The sequence below is a fragment of the Carex rostrata genome, chromosome 32 (assembly GCF_964058835.1).
Source record: "Carex rostrata chromosome 32, lpCarRost1.2, whole genome shotgun sequence".
NCBI classification, from domain to species: domain Eukaryota; kingdom Viridiplantae; phylum Streptophyta; class Magnoliopsida; order Poales; family Cyperaceae; genus Carex; species Carex rostrata.
This window is the reverse complement of record NC_135949.1, coordinates 233,956-253,857: the sequence shown is the minus strand read 5'-3', so window position 1 is coordinate 253,857 and position 19,902 is coordinate 233,956. Positions and strand designations below refer to the sequence as shown.

Genomic DNA, 19,902 nt, shown 5'->3' with positions numbered 1-19,902 from the left:
GGTTCGGGTTGGAGAGAGGCTGGATCGGGTCTGTTGGTTTTAGAATTCGGCTGGGATGTAGAGGAATTAGTTGAGTTCGGCTGAGGTGAATTTTGGTTCGGCCCAGTAGGTAAAACAGGTGAGTTCGGCTGGGGTGTTGTTTGGTTCGGCCCAGTAGGAAAAATAGGATTGGGTTGTGTAGTGTTAGTGGGCCGTGAGAGAGAGAGTGTATTGGGCTGGAGAAAGGGAGGGAAAGTGGGCTGAGAATTGTTCGGCTGTGAGAAAATAAAGGGAACCGAATTGCTGTTTGATGGCAGAGGGGTTTGTTCCGGGGTTCAAATTGAACATTTTTGAGAGACATAAATCTCTCTCTCACGGCCCACTAACCGCATTTGTTGGTCTAAGGCGTACCATCAAAATTGTGTTCATCAAATTGAACATTTCAAGAGACATAAAATTTTGTAACAGATGCCGGCCCGATATTATTAAATGATAAATTTTAGAATTTAAAACTTGAGATTTCCGAGTTGGTCTAAAGCGTTTGATTAAGATTCTGTACAATTAAAAATGAATCACCATTGCCAGAAATCTCAATTCCTAACACGCATTTGTTGCACCTGCTGAGTTTCTTTTTTCTCAATTTTGCTTCGAAGTTCTCTTCAATTCTCTTTAGCCATATGAGGAACCGATTAAGTTTCGAAAAGGTTTCAAGGAACCTTTGGCTCCGGTGCATCTCCTAGAAAATTCTTAGTCATAGGAGTTGGCTTTGGTGCATATCAAATAATTTAATTTAATAAATAAAAGTTCAACTTTGGTGCATCTGCTAGAAATTCCACTTATTACACGAGTCCAGCGACATTCAAAATTTGCTCCAAGAAAAAAAAACTACATAACACACAAAATTTTGACAAATCTCATGTTATAACACAGCCTAACTAAAACATTCTAAAGAATGAGATGCAACTAATTTTTCTTGCGGCTATTTTTCTCTTCTACACCCGACTGAGAGAACCTCTTTCTTAAAACTGCTAGTACCTCTTCAATTGAAACATTTTTTCAAGTTTAGAAGTACCATGGAGTGGTACAATAGATCAGCCATCTCTGAGGCAGTGCGGCCTTTATCCTCATTGTCTAGTAGGGTTTGAATTAGCTCTCCCGCCTCCTCTCTGTAAACAAATTATGTTAGATATTTTGCAAAACAGTCGTATTTTGTGTGCATCACAAAAAAATGTGAGTTAAAATCTAAATTTGAAATAGAACTTGAAGAACTAGTCTATAGGAGCTGAACACCTGGAGCAGAGTCACAATATGTTACCAGTAAATACTAGTCAACAGTGCTAAGAGGATGCCTTACCAGTAGCAAACCTAGATCCGTGATTATTGATACTAAGGTGCAAAAAATTTAATACCATACCAGTCAGGTTAGTGCTTCATACTAGAGTGCTAAGAGTTGTTTATACATACCTTACAAAGTTAGGTTATTGCTTGACCAGCATAGACTGGCTATCACCAGTCACAAAAATCCTGACTTTTCAATACTTGCAAGAAAAACAATCACTTATTTTGGAGAAATTATGTCAAGTGAGAAATTCAATGTCAAGTTCATAACATTAGTTAGGCTCTAACACTTTATGTATTGCAAATCAACAAAGGAATTGCCTCCAATGATATAGCAGAGCTAAAAATAATTAATACAACAACCATTCGATGTTTGAAATACTGTCCAGATGTACAACAAAATTATGTCACAAACCAATATTTCAAAATGTTGGACCAACAAATCTTAATTCAACAGTCTAATAATTGCATAAAAAGAACACTCTTTGCCACATCTTAAGTTTATTGGAAACTAACATACTGTCCTCTTTCATTTTCGCAAATTTTTCCAGCAAAGAAGATTTGTTTTGCAAATGTTGTAAAGCCGGTAAACTTTAAAAAAATATCTCATAGCAGAATGAAAGATAAATTTCAACATACCGAACTTTTGAGCAGAGTAATTCCTGGTCAAGTAACAACTTCTTGGTCCAAAAGGGTTTTCCATTTGGCAACGTCTCAGTTTCTTCTTTCCTTTTCGAAATTGTCGCCTCCAACGAGTAGAGCGTTGTATTAGCCAACCTCTCTTCCTTGCCTTCCTAAAGACATAATTTTTCCAAAATTTCAAAAGATATTAAATTGAAATTAAGTTCTAGGAGTACTGGTGTCTACCAACTCCAAATCAGATGCACAGCACAACCGTTTTTAACAATTCATCTTGCTATGTCTTTCAAGTTTAATTGCATGTATTAAGGACCAATTAACAGTAAGTGCCATGACCCACCCAAAAGCACTAAGGCTATCCTTTCATTTTTAATTTCCTTCTTGTTTTCTGTTTTCCCAATTACCCCAATTTTGACAGAAAGCACCAACAAATTTTGATATTTGCAAAAAATACTTGACAATTAGAACAAAACATTATCCTGACACAAAACTATTGTTTATTTCACTCTCTTTTGTACACAAGTGACCAGGGAAGTAGGGCTAATCTATATATCAATTTTGTTCTTATTAAACTAGTGAATAGGGATATGGTTTTATGGAAACAAGACTAACAAAAAGAGGAAAAGAAGAAGTTCAAACGGAAACACATTTCAGTTTAGTGCAAAATCATGTAGCCCCAACATGAGGTCTAATTATGTTAAATCAATCTTGGAGTTATTGGAATAAAAAGGTCCGGTAAAATATCAGATTGGGTATAATTAATACTAGCATGTACCGATAGTATGCAAAAGCATGGACCTAAACCTCACAGTGTGTCTTGATTAGATCCCAAATCAAACATAGTAAAGTTTTAATCTTGTAATCATAAACCATCCCCACAAGATGCAGCAATAGTGGAAAAGAAAACTCGAAAAATAGAAAAGCTGCACCCAGGCTAACGAAATTAAGAATATACCCAAGAAAAAAAAAATTATGCAATAGAAGATTAGAGTTGTCCACCTTGCCGCCTTCCAATGTATCATACACGGAAGTATAGTAGCAGGTTTCTGCTCCTGTATGACATGTAGGCCCATCTGGCTTTCCCAAGTATATTATCTGATACAACACACCAAATGAGAACCTTAAATTAATAGAAATGGTATAAGAATATTAGAAAGGGCTGAGGCAATTTTATGCAACAATTCATGCATATGATTCTAAAACTCAGATAACCTTGCATATGCTAGTCTCACAAATTGGTATCAGCATTGGTATCAGCATGTAATAATATACTATTTCGTAGCAGTCACCATTGGTATCAGCATGTATGTTTACTATCAGTAAAAGTCTTGAGTGCTCTTTCTGAGGGTTATTTGGTTCATAATTATTTCAGATGTCTAAGATGTCGATGTACAATATAAAAGGCCAAAACAGAAGAAGAACCTACCGAATCTCGGTCACAATCAAGAAATACATCATGCACATTAATAAAGTTCATCGAAGTCTCTCCTTTTGTCCAAAGTGACGAGCGGGACCAGCTGTAAAAGGTGGCCTTTCTAGACAAAATGGTTTTTTCCAAGGCATCTTTATTTGCAAACCCTTGCATAAGAATTGAGCCGGTATCTATGTTATGTTTTGTGCGATTGCAACTGCTAATCCTTTGCTAGCTGTTCCATTTCACACTGTCAAGTATTGTCTCAACCTACAAAATAGTAACAACTGCTTTGATTAAGAACTTTTAATCCTGGATGAATAATGACCAACATGTTCTCATATTTACAAATTGACAGTTTTGTCAATTGAAATTTTACATTTTGCCCCTAGCATCAATGAGTCGACCTTTTTGTATATAGAAATATGCTCTATGTACTTTCATAGTTGATATAGAAATTATGCCCATTCACATTCAGATGTAGTCACATCTAATTAATGACATATCCATAGGTTGCAGTTTATGTAGTCATTTTGACTGGCTTGGCTCTAAACTAAGGACATAACTCAAGTATGCACTCCAAATTCAGCTTTCTTTTGGACTTGATGGTTAGGTCGAGAGCCTGCTGATGCTGAAACATCAAGATTTGATTATATCAGAAAGCCATGAGATGGTACAACAAACAACTAGTGAGCTCCAGTCCTGGTATGACATCAGGAAATTCAGGACTTTCACTCAAACTCAATCGTTTGATTCCCCCCGTAATAATTAAAAATTAGTTAATTAGTCCCCCAACCCCAACCACCACACGCGCACAAACATACACACACAAAAAATAAAGAAAAACATTAGGAAACTAAAACAAATAAATAAACAAATAGAAAACTTAAACTGTCTAGTAAATTATAGTTAATGTGATAGGCATGGTTCTGAAAATCGGAATCAGAATCGAAATCGGTCATTTAATCGTGGAATTGGAATCGGGTGAATCGGTCATAATCGGCCGAATCGGATCGGAAACTCGGATTTTTTTGCCAGAAGCACGTTTTGGACTACATTTTTCAAATAAACCACTATAGCACTCATAATAGTTAAATTTAGACATATAACAATCAAATTTATAGTTTATTACTTATAAAACTAATATTTTTCTAATATAGAAATTAAATAGACTATTCCATAAAATAACAAAAAAGCTTAATAAATTCACAAAAGACATATAAAATGTTTAATTTTAACTTTACATTTCTATATTTTATTTTGTATTCATTAATTTTTCTTCGTAGAAAATATTTTATTTCATAAACAATTAATATTTATTTTGATTAAGTAAATAAAAAATAAATAAAATAAAGGAGCCTGATAATTGTACCCCAAACAAAATCCCCGAATGAGTCCCCCAAGTAATTAATGTCTAACTTCATTTTTCAGCGCTCATATTCAAGCATTTAAAGCTCTGTTTATAACCATTTACAATGTTACTCGCAAGCTTTTAAAACTCTATATACAAGCATTTAAATTCTAAATCTGGATAATTTTTAACTCCCAACTACTTGTCTTCAAGCCAAAAAAGGAAATATTCATTTCACCCACTCTAATTTATATTTCTCTGATTATTCTCGTCAATTTTTCCGACGATCTATGATGAATTTTGCAAATCTAAAAATACGTACATTTTATACTCAATTTTTAAGTTATTTTTAAGTCGTCATTTTTTTTAAGTTTAAGTTAAGCCTCTGAACACTTTCAATTCTCAATCATTTAAACCTATAATTTCTACCATTTAATCTACTACGTTGAAACATTTAAACCTCAAATATAAGGTTTTTTTTTTACAGCTGACAATATAATTTTTTTTATTGTTTACAGTTGACACCTTTGAGATTTTTTTTTTTATTGTTTACAACTGACACTTTTGACTACGACGATTTTGTAGAAGGTTGGTACGCCTCTTGGAATGCAGCTTCTGAACCATTTAAATCTCTGATGTCCACCATTTAAACTACTATGTTCAAGCGTTTAAAACTCAAATCAAAGTTATTATTTTTTTTAAACATATAAAATACAGCACTACATACAAATCTCATATAAGCATACAATTCCAAATATGAAATAATACACTACATATAAATCTCACATATGAAATAAAACACTCCGTATAAATCAAAGTTATTATCTTTTTTAAACATATAAATCTCAAAGAAGCATACAATTCCACTACATTATTGAAATAAAAGACTATACTGAAACAAAACTAAGTTTTATTCATCATCAAAGAAGCATACAATTCCACTACATTATTGAAATAAAAGACTACTGAAACAAAACTAAGTTTTATTCATCATCATGCCTTAAATATATTGTCTAAATATATGTGCTAGAAGTATAGTCAGATGAAGTTTGTAAAGTTGACTTATGCAAACATCACGGTCCATGCTATCACAAAATCGAACAGCCTTTCTGCCATCTGCACCAAAAAAACAGAAGAAAAAAAGGAAAAAAGTAATTACAGGTCTGAAAGTAGTTGATGAGTAAAAAACTGTAACAACAACTCCGAATAATTTGTTACTAGATGCAACAGTAAACTATGTAAACATAAGGTATAAAGGGTGTATTTATTATATGCTTAGATCAGCACATTGAATTGTAAAAGATCAAACACACTTAATCTAATTTAAACAAGCTCTTCAACAGACTCATTGCACAAACTTATGTCAATTAGAGTGGTACTTGAATTAAACCTTAGGCCTCTCCACTTTGAAAATTTTGCACATTAGACCTTTAAAGTTGCAACTATTATTTTTATCTAGGGTAAACTCAATTCAAGTTTTATCTAAATTAAGTAGAAAGAGCAACTACATGGTGCATTATTTTGTCTCAAGAGGTCTTATAAAAGCCTCAAAGTTGAAGGATTCATCAGTCATCACACATAAGTGGATAGATAGAGGCCCATAGCATAATTTCTTCATAAAATTAAAATGAACTAGAGCTCAAAATTAGCAAAAAAAAACAGTATCTAAAGCAAGTAAACAAAAATTAAAATGAAATAATTTGACCTTGTGTAGAAACCAGAGCACGGTCTCCTTTGTGCTCCAGACATATAACATACTGACAAGCCATATAACATTGTTTGGTAGATGCTTTTGACGCCTATTTTGAAGCATTCAGAGCTCTATTTGCAACCATTTAAAATACAAATATGAAGCATTTAAACAATACAAAATTATATCTAAACAAGTATATCAAACATCAACACAAACATCCACTGTTTTTAACTAACATATCACATTCACATATACAAACTTCAAGATAAAATAACACTTCATATCTCCAGAATAAAGTGAATAATCCTCATGTATTAAGCATTTAAACCTAACAACCAAGTAATGATGCAATATATTTACAGTGAGATGTAACATTTAAACCTCAATGATCAAGGTAATCCTCGAAGTAAAAGCATCATCATCAATAGAAAGCTCAAATGGAAAATTCAACCTCTATAATGATCAATAAGGAAAAGTTATATTGAGAATAGCAATATTCCTCCTTTTAGACCCAACCCCTTTCAGAAGACTATAATGATCAACAAGCGACCCTAGCAAAGTTAGAAGACTAAAAAATTTATCTGAAACAAAGTTAAATATTTTTTATTTTTTAAATAAAGGTTAAAATGGGTACTTTATAAATTTAAAATTGAGTTTTAATAGAAATGTCAATAAGACCACTCTTCAGCTTGCAATCCAAAGAAATTGATTCACAAATAGAATCTTTGAGGTACCACTCTTCAGCTTGCAATCCAAAGAAATTAATTCACAGATACCAAATAATTATGAGATTAATTTGAGTACCTTATTTGGGGAATGTGATTCTTCTTCTACCACCAGCAAACTCTCTCTCGCCTCCTCCATTAAGCTCAGTTGATCAGTTCCTGGACCTTGAGGCAAAAGATGAGAAACATAGCAGTTCTCGCTGGTTGATGCCGCTGATGTCTCCCCAAGATTCTCAATATTTTTAAGTTCAGTTACCCTTTTACAAGTTAGATAAACAAAAAGATGAGAAACATCACCCATGGTTATGTATTTTAGTAAATACTCCCACCAAGTGCTGATACATTTGGAATAACATGCTAACTATAGAGTATAATAATGAAACAAAAAATTTCTCTGACCTTGTGATTATAATAATGCTAACTATAGAGTTGTGAAGCATATAAATATCTAATACGAAACATTTAAACCTCACATATCAAATATTGAAATCTAACATATCAAGACATAGGTTTTTAGTAGACCTTTATATAACAAATAAGCATACAATTCCACTACATTACTAAATAAGCAACGCCAGGTCCAACTGTCAGTGCTGATGAAGGTAGCACAACTTCTGATGTTGGAGCTGATCATTACTTGGCACAACTGTACTGATCTCCTCTCTTGCCCGACAAGGTAATTTTTCAGTTTGCTTAATCTACAAAAATAAAAGATGGACAAAATTGACATTCAGTAAAAATATTCTTTACTTGATCCTGAAATGTTAACACAACATATATGCAACAAAAGTATAAATTAAGCATGCAAGTGGGGCTATGATGGAATCCGTGATGGTGATACTCTTTCTGGTAAGCCTGCCTCTTTCACCTTCCTATATATGAATATATAGTTGAAATTCAGTAATAGGTCAGTCTAGAGATAAAATATTAGAAATTACTATATGATCTAACATATAATATGTAAATAAATTTGCATTTGGATTTGATTGGAAAACAGAATAATATTTTGAATCAAGGTTTTCTATGATTTGTATCAAGATTCCATTATGGAAAATTCTGTCTCGCATTGCCTTTCCAATTTTCTTCGAACTCTAGCAAATAAAGTGGCATATCACAAAATAGAAACATTGAAGATATACTCAGCAAACAGTAGACAACAAAAAAACAAAAATAAGTATTTTAATTTGTGACGGTACTCAAATTGTCCGATCTTTGCCTAAATTAAATGGAGACAACTAAAGAAACATAAATTTTCATTTTGGCCACTTACCATTCCAAAAAATTTCCGAGCACAGGCCATGCATCATTTGAGCAGTGTCTACGCAACCATCAAAATTTAGCCTCCTAGTTATCGAATGACCCCCTGAAAATAAAGTAATCAAATTATTCAAATAACCAAATATCAATAAGCATACATTTTCTTAGAAAAGAAAATATGGGTCTTTTCCCACATTTGATTAATGATTTATAGCTAAAAAGTTTGTACCTACAATTAAAAATAAAGTAAAAGCAAGAGCTCACTACATTTGAGCTGAAACAGGAAGAAAAGGATTACAAGAAAAATAAGCAAAGAAGTCCCTAAAAATTTGTAAATGACAGAAAAACAAAAATTGCATGTTGAGTCAGAGGACAATAAAGTATGCCTCCAATATCAGTAAGAACTGTACTAGTACTTTGTCTTCCAATACCAATAGCTATTGTCGGAGCCATTCCAGGTCCAAACCGTACCAGTGTCAGGTCGAGTATGTACCAGTCCAATTTCCATCAATTTCCTGTACCAGTACTGGGTTTTGCTGTACTAGTTCATTACCTTGTGTTTTGACGATGTTGAACCGGGTCTGAAGCACACCAATATCAGTTCTTTTGCATACCAGTACCCATTCGTATGCGTACTAGTCCCCATTCCCTCATCCTTTCGTCAATTTTGTGCATTGTTATCCTTACCCAACTACATTCTGCTTGTTCAATTCTTCAAATTTCGGATTGCACTTTCTCTTAGAAATCTGTCTCCTTGTTGCTATATTTGATTCAAGGTGTTCTAAATTTTATGTGTCTTGACTTCTTCTTCCAATTAGTTATTGTATCTCTAAAGATCTCGAACATCTGAAAAGAGTGATGTTCTCTAGAATAAAGCGTATAAACTTCATATATAAATCATTTAAACTTAACGATCAACTAAATAATACACATACAATTTATTTATAGTGAGATCTAACATTTAAACCTCAAAGGATAAACATTCAAAATAAAATAATGGAGCATTAAAACTAATAATCAAATAAATAAATAAATAAAATATACACCAATCTAACCTCATCAATAATACTTCAAATCTCTACATATAAACCTCATGTAAAAAACATTTAAACCTCAACAATATACAACAATTTGAAAGGAGAAAACTAACTTGCAATTGCAATTTGCGTGTGTGAGAGTGTTGAGAGAGGATGTGATCGACGGAATACAAATTGGAGATGAGGATGCGTTAGCTTGTCCCTCACGAAGGTATGAGAGCTGCCGTGGTTGGATATGGTTTGAAAAAGTATCAGCAACGGAGAATATTTTTGGTGGAGTAACTAATTAAAGTTCAAACACTACTGCTAGCAACTAATGAATTTTGCAAGAATATAAGGATTTTGGCTTTTAAGTAGTACCAATGGCCTACCCCAACATTGCCGCTTCTCCTAGTTGTAGAAGAGGTATAATAAGTTCCATTAACACCACCATAAGTCACCCTAGAGCTCTGAAAAGAGTAACTACGAGCCTGAGACTGTTCACCATAGTTGGCCACATTAAATCTGCTTGCAAACTGCACTTGCTCTCCACTCCCCTCTGAAAAATATAGGTTCGACTTAACAAATTTACCCCTCATGTTCATTATTTAGACATATATACTACTAAGGGAATATATGACTTCCGTATAGCCAGCGTAATAATTAAGCTCTAAAATATCATCAAATTGGCAAAGCAGATCAATAGGAGTACAACAAACAGTACCATTATTTCAATTCAAGAGAAAAAGTGGTCAAACAATCTATTAACACTACAGTTTTAAAGAGAGATAACTCTAATCAGAGAAAGCTCAACGAATTCAATCACTGGTTGCCATTAACACTATACAAAGGGAGGCTTTAGCTTGCCTTGTTGCTCCTTTTTTGTTGATTTTTTTTCTGACTTTGTCGCAGATCCGATCGCCTCCGATCTGTCTCGTTCTCTCTCTCTCTTTCGTTCAATCGAAGAAGAGGGGGCGAGTCTGAGCGGAGGCACCACCAAGATCGTCTGAGGCAAATCATCTAAGCGAAATCGCGCTGACAGGAGATTTGACGGAGGTGTGGAAGGCGGAGGTGAGTATCCATGACTTCTCATCTCTCTCTCTCTCGTTCTAGTGATTGATTTTTTAAAAATGTTTGATTTGGGAATTTCGGTTAGAAAGACTAAAAAGGAAACCGGAGAGGAGAGAAAATAACGGTCCGACTAATTAGGAATGTATTAACGGTTGAACTGGTTGGGGGACGATTCAGGTTTGATGCATTGCTCGGGGTACCAAAACATTTATCTAAAATAAATTACTATTGTCAACAACTATGTATATGCACGGTTTACTTCAGTCAAATAAAAATAATAATAATAAAATAAATCACATTCTATTTAATTAAACTTAATAGGACAGCATTTTGTTAATAGCTAAGTTTGGCATAAACCAAGAAATAGCATTACTGCTCAATATGACATTTTGACATATATTGTGCGTCCGCTGATTCTCTTCCATTTTTATAACTGGTCTGGACATTGTGCACTGTAAACCATGTTATATTTTTAAAATAAAACCAGGGTTCTAAATAGCTAGCTATAGCGGCGCTATAGCTTTTCCAGACCATAAACGCTAAGCTATGAGATAAAATTGCGCTAACTCAGCTACGACCGCTATAGCTATAATAGCTGACCGCTATTACCGCTATATGAGACCCGCTATAGCTACCGCTATGCTACATGTTTTTTTTTTTTTGCAATTTATATGGACTTCTGTATTTCTATTTTTATTTCTAATGCTACATAATCTTCTACGATAAGTATACTAAATCAAACTATATGCTTCTATTTTTATTTGTGATTTATTCTATCATTCTATATCGAGAAATATTCAAATACTAATTTTTCATTTTGATTACTCTTTTTATAGTATTCATTTGTAAAATTATTATCGTTCGTTTCAATTGAAAGTTGATTTTGATTATTATTATAATTATAAAATGTTTAAATATGTATATTGACTTCATTTACCTTATAAAATTAATTACTCTTTGTCTATTATAATATGTAATACCATGAAGTTTAAACTATTAAATAATGTTACTTTTTAGATTTTTTTTTCCTTCTTATTGCGTAATTGATAAAAAGTATAGACTTAGATTAGTTGTCATTTAGTTGTTATATCAATTCTCTAATATTGATTATGTTGATAATTAGTAGAAATATAGAATATAAAGTTTGAAAAGAGAAAATCGCTGTGTGATAGCTTCCGCTATAGCTACGCTATTCGTAATAGCTTTTTTTTTTTGTCTCTCCGCTATATCGCTATAATCGCTATTTAGAACCTTGAATAAAACAGTACAACATTCATACACCAAGTCTATACAATATTTTAAAAGGATTTAACCTTCTCCTTCTTCATTGTGAAACGCGATTTCCCCAAATTATTTAACTGTCGTTGCAAAAAATTCAAAATTGGTCTTATTAAATCACTGAAACAAGTGTACTTATGCTCTAGCAAGAAGAGAATGAGTGAAAATTCGGTCAAATGTTTTGATTTCGCTTCAATTTTATCGATTTTCTGTACATTACTTGTATAGCTAAGTTAACTCGGGATAACTCGGGAAAAATCGGTGTAACTCAGCTTGACTCGGCCGGAAAATCGGAAAATCGGCCGAGTCAAGCACTGTTCATCCGATTTTTGCTGAGAAACTCATATAGGCGTGAGAATCGGGTAAAACTCGGCCCGGTCCGGTCCGATTCCGAGTTAAATCGGCCGAGTTGACTCGGAATCGGCCGATTTCTGGAACCATGGTGCTAGGTATGGTGCATGCTTATTGATCGGTTGGATACTTGAATTTCCCTTTTTGTTAGTTGAATGGGCCAATGAAATGAAAGCTCAATTCCTCTCAAAGACCAAATAACCAGTGGCGTAGCCAGGATTTGAGCCAGGGGTGGGCAGAATAATTCAACAATAGATACAAAATTTTCAACAAATTCAACAATTTATATAATGATATGATAAGTTCAACAATTCACCAAAAAATATGAAAGTTTCAAAAAAAAAATCAACAATTCAAGAATTCATCTATTGATCTAATTTCAAGGAAATTTCCTTTGTTGATAGAGCTTTCGGACTCGTCATGCCCACGGAATTCCAAACCTTGCTTCGCAAGAAATCGAGCACAATCTACAGAAGCATTCAATTGTACCCGATAATCCATCTTTTGCCTAACAGTTTGTTTCTCAAAGACCGTTTGGATGCATTGCCTCTGGTTCAACAAATCCAAACTTTTTCTCCAAGCCTGATTGTGCCAGCTATTTGTATCACCAACATGTTCATCAAACCTTTTCTTATTTTTCCAATTTCTATAACCCTCTCCTATGAAGTTGGTCCTTTCACCTGATCCAAGGTTTTCTGGTCTAAAGAGATAACAACAAAGGCAAAATGCCGCATCTTTATCAATGCTATATTCCAACCAAGAGCCATACTGATCAGGTTTAAACCAATCTTTGTTAAATCTTCTCATTGTACCCCCTATATCTCTTTGGGGAAAATCATGGTTGTTAGGTTGACATGGGCCTTTTACTAGATAAAATCGACGAATTCTATCACGCTCATTTGGATTATATTGAGATATAGGTGGTCTTAGGGCAGGATCAGAGGGAGGTTCTTGTTCAACAATATCAACCTCATGTGATTCTTGCGAAGGTGAATCAATTGGAGATTTAGATGTTCTCTTATAGTACTTGTCCATCTTTGATACTCTAATAAACAAAATTAAAGACAGGAAAAACAAAAATGTGAGAAAATAGTAGAACCTTAGTCTGATTTTCTACATATCTGAATTAGCTTCAATCCAATTTTTTAATTGTGCAGTAATGTAACAAATTACAAATCTAAATTACGATTAAAAATAACATCTAATCATAAAACACACCGTAACAACTCCTTTGTTTATTTTTTCTATCTAGATTTTAACCAAATTAATCACCTCTATCGGGTCAGACAGAGAAATTAATCACCTGACCTCCTTTGCCGGGTCAGACAGAGAGATAAAGAGAGGCAGAGCTTCTTTGCTCCTTCGCCATTTGAGAGAGAGGGGGCAGGAACTGAGCCTCCGTTACCGTGGCTCCGCCAGTCCGCCTGGGTTCGTCTAATCGCCTCCGCCAAATCGCTAGAGTTCGTCACTTCGTCTGATCGTCTCCGCCAAATCGCTTCTGGTCTTCTGGATCTCCGCTTCTTTGTTCTGGATTTCCCCAAATTGCTAGAGCAGGTCCAGCCGTCCAGTGGCTTTGGGAGTTTGGGTTGATTTTAATAATAAGATTTGGGCTGATGTTAATAATAAGATTTGGGCTTTGGGTTGCTTTGTGGGCTGCAGAGAGAGGCAACAAACAAATCAAAGGTGGGCATCATTTGAAACCACTATATCCGGTAAAAGAAAAATCAATTTCCAGGGGTGGGCAACTGCCCACCCCTGCTCTGAATTGGCTCCGCTACTGCAAATAACACCATAAAAACCCTAAACCACGATAGTACGTCACGAATAAGATCCGATGCTAGTAATACAACAACCAAATTTAGAATTTGATTAATCCAGTTTGATAATAATAAAAAAAATTGTAGTAAATACTAGCATAACATACACGAGCATTGACAAATTTACAATGTATAATGATATCCTTGCCTTTATGATGCCTTCTCCCATTACCAGGGAAGAAATTTCAAAAATACAAAAGCTTTTGGGGAAAGGTGCCATCAAAAGTACATTTGAATCGAGAAGACCTTCAGTTTTAGAGCCAGAGGTCTCAGAGATGGCACAGATTGCAGCAGAAGGCGAATTTCTGAAGCTTAAATTAGTTTTATTTGGATTAGGATGCTTGATCCAGTTCGTAAAGAGAAGGGAGCTGGTCTTGGCAAAAAGAGGCAAGTGAAGGACGCAGCCTCCATTAGAGAGAGAGAGGTTGGCAGAGTGCGGAGGCGGAGCGCCTGTGTGAGGAAGTAGCAGAGAGGAGAGACGAAGAATCGAATTCACATACTTTGAGATATCTCAACCCTCTTCTTCGCTTCTATTGATCTGACGGTTTGATTGTTCGGACCCTGTAACTTTTGCATGACCAAATATTCCGGATCTAAACTCAAAAATTGAATTACTTTAAGAGATCCGGACCCACGTGTCCGTTGCCTATCCCAATCGAATTCAGGGATAACGCAAGGCAAGTATAATTTGTGCTTTGAGATTCGTGTATAACGTATTTGAACGATTGAGATTAAAAAAAATTGCAAAAGTTCAAATATCTCAAAGTATGTGAATTTGATTCTTCGTCTCTCCTCTCTGCTACTTCCTCACACAGGCGCTCCGCCTACGCGCTCTGCCAACCTCTCTCTCTCTCTAATGAAGGCTGCGTCCTTCACTCGCCTCTCTTTGTCAAGACCAGCTCCCTTCTCTGTTACGAACTGGATCAAGCATCCTAATTCACATAAAACTAATTTAAGCTTCAAAAATTCGCCTTCTGCTGCAATCTGTGCCATATCCGAGAGATCCTCTGGCTCTAACACCGAACGTCTTCTCAATTCAAATGTACTTTTCATGGCACCTTTCCCCAAAGTTTTTGCATTTTTGAAATTTCTTCCCTGGTAATGGGAGAAGGCATCATAAAGGCAAAAATATCATTATACATTGTAAATTTGTCAATGCTCATGTATGTTATGCTAGTATTTACTACAATTTTTTTTTTATTATCAAACCAGATTAATCAAATTCTAAATTTAGCTGTTGCATTACTAGCATCGGACCTTATTCGTAACGTATTGTCGTGGTTTAGGGTTTTTATGGTGTTTAGTCTTTGAGAGGTGATGTAATTTTAATAGCTTAACAATTTAATCCCTAATTCCAATAAAATTCGGTCACAAGCGCATGACCTTATCACTTAGTAATTTGGGTATCGAACCACAGAGAGGTATTGTAAGTACTGGTTTACCGATTTTCAATAATCTAGACAATCAAATATTGAGTGATTTTGTTTTATAAACTGAATTATAAAAATGTTGAATGAATTAACTAAATGCAAGATAAATTATAAACTAATGCAGACTAAATTCCAGAACCTCAGCCTGAATTCCAGACAGAATGCAGGATGAATTATCTGAATGCAACTTAAATTAACAGAATGCAGATTGAATTCCAGAAACAGAAAATGATGAGAAAAATAAGAGAGAATGAATATCTAGGATTATGGTTTTACTATGATACTTTTAATTATGTATTTCTAATTGTTTTTCTAATATTTGGATTGCAATTATTGAGGGGGTGTTATCCTAAGGTAGATGTTTATCCACTTTCACGGCTTCGCACCGTATCTAGATTAAATAGGTCTCCTACGTTCGTGGCTTACCAGTTTTAATCTAAATCCATTAAGCTATTTGATAACCCGTGTTTTTCCCCCATAAGCCTTTTGGACTACTTTCGTAGCTCCGAGTACTTAAGTTTGTTTATGTTGTTCTAGTAATTCAATTTCTCATTTCGGTCCATCACCAAATTTACCTAATATTGTTTGCATAACTCTCGTTATTTTAAAAAGTACTTCTAATATAAATTTCTCCTTTCGGTCTCAATTTATTATTAGTGAATCCCTTAATAAAATAAGAAATAATTAAACAAATCATTCAAGCATTCATGAACAAATCAACATCACAACCACAAATAAAATTCAAACAATTAAATTAACATAACAAAAGTATCAAGTTACTCTCATATCCCTAGATAAAATGTTTAGCCAAGCATACTTTCAACACAATAACAAGTCATATTTGATTCCATTAAAATCAGAAAAATAAAAAAAATAAAAGAATAAGGGCTCCCTTAATCAAGTGCAGCTCTCTCTTCCTTCGATTTTCCTCTGACCCGATTATTAAAATGAAATGTTCTTCACGTTTTTCCTCTGGCCGAGTCTCCCAAAAATTCAAAGTGACGAAAAATTAAAATGCTAAAGTTAAGATCCCCTCGTGATTTCTCCGAGAGGCTAGTATATATCAAGTCCTTTCATCCAATCAAATTTTGGTAATAAATTAAATCGGCTCAATCAGCCAGCAATGCACCTAAATCAATAATTGGAAACCAATCTGCGCCTGGTGAAACCAGCCAAATAAAATGATTTAATTTCGGTAGAAAAAATTACTTCCTCCATTTGTTTCTCGATTACGGGAGAAATCAAACGATTGAGTAAGAGTGAAAGTGGTGAATTTTCTAATTTCATACCAAGACTGGAGCTCACTAGCTAGTTGTTTGTTGTACCGTCTCATGGCCTGCTTTCTTGATGTTTCAGCATCAGCAGGCTCTCGACCTAACCATCAAGTCCAAAAGAAATTAATCTGAATTTGGAGTGCGTACTTGAGTTATGTCCTTAGTTTAGAGCCAAGCCAATCAAAATGACTACATATATAAACCGCAACCTTTGGATATGTCATTAATTAGATATTGGGACTACATCTGAATGTGAATGGGCATAATTTATCAAGTATGAAATTGTCATAGAGACATATTGGGAAAATAAAAACCATGAAACCATGAAATTGTCATAATGTCATTCAAATCATGGCTTTGGTCTTAGGGTCGCTTCGTATTATTATTATTATATACAAGCTGAGCTGGAGCGTCACTTTCCTAGACCATGTCTACCATTATTGTGGCTAGCTCTGCCTGCTTCAGAATAGAATAGATTAAACACAAATGGGTCATCCCACGAAGACCGTGTCTATAAAATAATATGTCCTCTTTGTTATCTGACCTGTGTCTTACTGGCTGTTACCAAACAAGGTACAAATATCATCTCTTTAAGAAATGGACATCTCCGTTGTTAAGTCAAAGCGTATCGACCGTTCAGATCAATACACAGAAGACGTGTCGCTCCTTCATTCACTAATTGGGAAAGACGCTCCGTTTTAAATGGAGAAAACAGATTATTTTCTTTTTCTCAAAATGGCTGGATTCAAATATTCAATTGCCCGCGTCGTAAAAGAGTCGCAATTTGACAATCAATTCAAACGCGATATTTCTATACCGTACGCACTGGACCGGGTGCAGTTGTAACTAATTTTCAATTGGCTAAATCTTGACATTTGATTTGACAAATCCCCAGGGGCTAAACCCGGTCCCATCCGTTCGTACCCATGTCCGTGTCACGGATATGCACTGGTACACAGGTACATGGGCACGGGTTTGAAACGGGTCGGATTTGGTTTTTCAGAAAAAAACCTGTGCATACCCGGCCCGTAATTTCCGTTAACCCATGCCCGTGAGCTCGTGTCCGTGTACCCGTGCCCACACCTGTATATCCGTGTACCATATAGTCGTGTATTCGTTAATTTTTTAAACTTCAAAATTTTTCAAAATCCCCCCCCCCCCCTCTGGACCGGTCAAATCAAACCCATGCCCCCAGTTTTTTTTTTTATTATTTCAAATTTTACTCCCCCTCCAATCAAAACTCTTTAAATACATTCCTTTTTTTCTCTCAATATTTTCATATTATCTCATTCTCTCAATCTCAAATTTTATTATTCTTAATTTTTAAATTTATTGCTTAAATTTTTTTTTCATATTTTCATGTTACCAACGTTTTAAAACGTTACAGAAAACGTTACCAACGTTTTAAAACGTTACAACAACGTTTTTTGACTTTTTTTGACTTTTTTTGACTTTGATCGAGTTGTTTCACAGCGTTTTCTTAAGGTATAATCGTTATAACGTTTTACAAACGTTACCAACGTTTTTATCCTGTTGAAACAACATCAAAAACACTTTACCAAGTTTAGATTTTACAATTTACATTCTTGATAAGTCTTCATGATTTCTTCAGTTCAAGTATTCCATATTGCAATTCCATTTGACTTGAACCTGCATAATTCTAAAATAGAAGAAATCGTAAAATTCAATAATTGTATGTTTTTTCAAATTAGTCAAATAGACTAAAAAGATTATTGCTAGAACAACAATCTCCCCCTTTTGACGATTTGCAAAAACATACAATGCGAGTAAGTGCATAAATTGAAAAATTTTCAAATTGGTTCACCCAATTGTGATTTTGCATGTCAAGTCATTTCTCCCCCTTTTGGAAATCGACGAAAGGGAGAAAAATTAGCACAAATTAAAAGTGCTCCCCCTCAAAATATGCACTCCCCCTCAATTTAGTAATATGATGCCGATAATTCACAAATGAGATAAAATTGAGGGATTACTCTAATACTTCATGTCAAACATTTTACAAATCCATTTAAATGTCGCAATTTTAAAGCAATGATTATCAATTGACAAATCAATTCAATGCATATCAATTCATATAAAATAATTCAATTCATGCATTTCTATATATCACACAACTTGCCAAGATTCTAAGATACACAATTCTACTCATTCAACAATTTTGCAATTTAACCCTTGACAAGTTATCAATTCACACAATTCAAATAATTCATACATCTCATACATACCAACTACAAATACCAAATTAACTAAGATATAGCAATTCAAGCAATTAACATTTTTGCATTCAAACCCTTAACAAGTTCACAATTCATGAGACTCAACAGTTCAAGGATTTCGTGAAAATATTGACAATTTGGTTTTTGGTGTCGATATGTATGAGTCATAGCTAACATAAATATTTTTATTTTGCTTAGTTTTATGGCTCTAGTGTTGTCACACATAATTGGTATGTAGCGGAAGCGAATTTCATAATTATGCAGAGTTTAGATTGCGCATAATATTTGTGTGTAACAACAACTATCAATGATCCAAGCATTTTGTTTATGAGATGCAATCAATCACTCCTACAATAGTATATATTAGTTATTGTTGAGTTAGTAACTAACACAAACGTTGTTTAATCTCCCCCTTGATTTTTGGCAAATTGAATAAATTAGGGGAGATTATGTATGAATCTAAGCTAGTTTAACTTTAGGAACCCAAACAACATTTGAGTTGTTGTCTCCATTCCTAAACCTACACTCTAAGGAGGTATGGCCAATTTTGCAACAATAATTACAAAATGTAATTGATGGCTTTTGAGCAATAGAACCTTGCTTGAAAGCAGATTGGTATTGATGCTTAATTTCATGCATGCTACACCTACGACTATCATGAGACCTATTTGCAACTTTAGATGTGACACTCTTAGTTTTGTTGAAATCAAATCGATTATGATGTTGGGGAACATCTCTAGCTACACCATTTCTTTGAGTTTGGTTTTGTAAAGCATTTTTATTTTTAAGTTCATAAAACCATCCATCGGGTCCTTTGAAATAAGTTTTGTTTGACCCCTTTGGATTAAACATGTTCTTATCACTATTTTGAAAAATATTTTTGTTCTTGAAATTTCTTTTATTGTACTTATACCTAAATGCATAATTTGGTGACTTTTTATCTTGTTTAGCATTTGAGGCATGAGAAGACTTCAATTTGGATGACTCCTTGTTCAAGGGAGTTAAACCCTTTTTGGTAAAGAATTGATAAGTTGAGTA

At 34.3% G+C, this 19,902-nt stretch overlaps 3 protein-coding genes across 10 annotated transcripts; all 3 read right to left on the bottom strand.

Annotated features, from left to right (window-relative positions):
* Positions 1-738: 738 nt before the first annotated feature.
* On the bottom strand, positions 739-3,581 carry LOC144547962 (histidine biosynthesis bifunctional protein hisIE, chloroplastic-like). Its single transcript, XM_078296649.1, is given in 5 exon segments — positions 739-1,035; positions 1,037-1,145; positions 1,957-2,111; positions 2,956-3,051; positions 3,383-3,581. Coding segments are annotated over 5 exon segments (612 nt in total). The 5' UTR covers positions 3,542-3,581; the 3' UTR covers positions 739-942.
* A 2,005-nt stretch (positions 3,582-5,586) lies between these two features.
* On the bottom strand, positions 5,587-10,573 carry LOC144547714 (uncharacterized). Of its 8 annotated transcripts, none has more exons than XM_078296414.1 (9): positions 10,277-10,573; positions 9,802-9,968; positions 9,544-9,650; positions 8,947-9,239; positions 8,407-8,499; positions 7,682-8,008; positions 7,216-7,393; positions 6,424-6,539; positions 5,587-5,834 (listed from the first exon to the last, which is right to left on the bottom strand). In XM_078296414.1, exons 6-9 carry the CDS (start codon positions 7,864-7,866, stop codon positions 5,807-5,809), a joined length of 507 nt encoding a protein of 168 aa, XP_078152540.1. In that variant the 5' UTR covers positions 7,867-8,008; positions 8,407-8,499; positions 8,947-9,239; positions 9,544-9,650; positions 9,802-9,968; positions 10,277-10,573; the 3' UTR covers positions 5,587-5,806. The 8 variants fall into 8 exon arrangements, 4 of the variants coding, with proteins under 4 accessions (XP_078152540.1, XP_078152542.1, XP_078152543.1 ...); XM_078296416.1 differs by having other exon boundaries at positions 7,682-7,834; XR_013509140.1 differs by having other exon boundaries at positions 6,424-7,393; positions 7,659-8,008.
* A 1,805-nt stretch (positions 10,574-12,378) lies between these two features.
* Positions 12,379-13,650, bottom strand: LOC144548184 (uncharacterized). The gene is made up of 2 exons (XM_078296888.1): positions 13,418-13,650; positions 12,379-13,154 (listed from the first exon to the last, which is right to left on the bottom strand). The coding sequence occupies exon 2, from the start codon at positions 13,142-13,144 to the stop codon at positions 12,455-12,457; it is 690 nt and encodes a 229-aa protein (XP_078153014.1). The 5' UTR covers positions 13,145-13,154; positions 13,418-13,650; the 3' UTR covers positions 12,379-12,454.
* Between the last annotated feature and the right edge of the window lie 6,252 nt (positions 13,651-19,902).

Coding starts and splice junctions, on each gene's coding strand:
- LOC144548184 (XM_078296888.1), bottom strand. CDS start 13,144: ATGGACAAGTACTATAAGAGAACATCTAAATCTCCAATTGATTCACCT.
- LOC144547714 (XM_078296414.1), bottom strand. CDS start 7,866: ATGTCAATTTTGTCCATCTTTTATTTTTGTAGATTAAGCAAACTGAAA. Junction 7,394..7,681: donor TTTAGTAATGTAGTGGAATT/GTATGCTTATTT, acceptor AACTTGTAAAAG/GGTAACTGAACTTAAAAATA. Junction 5,835..6,423: donor TGCTCTGGTTTCTACACAAG/GTCAAATTATTT, acceptor TTTTTGGTGCAG/ATGGCAGAAAGGCTGTTCGA.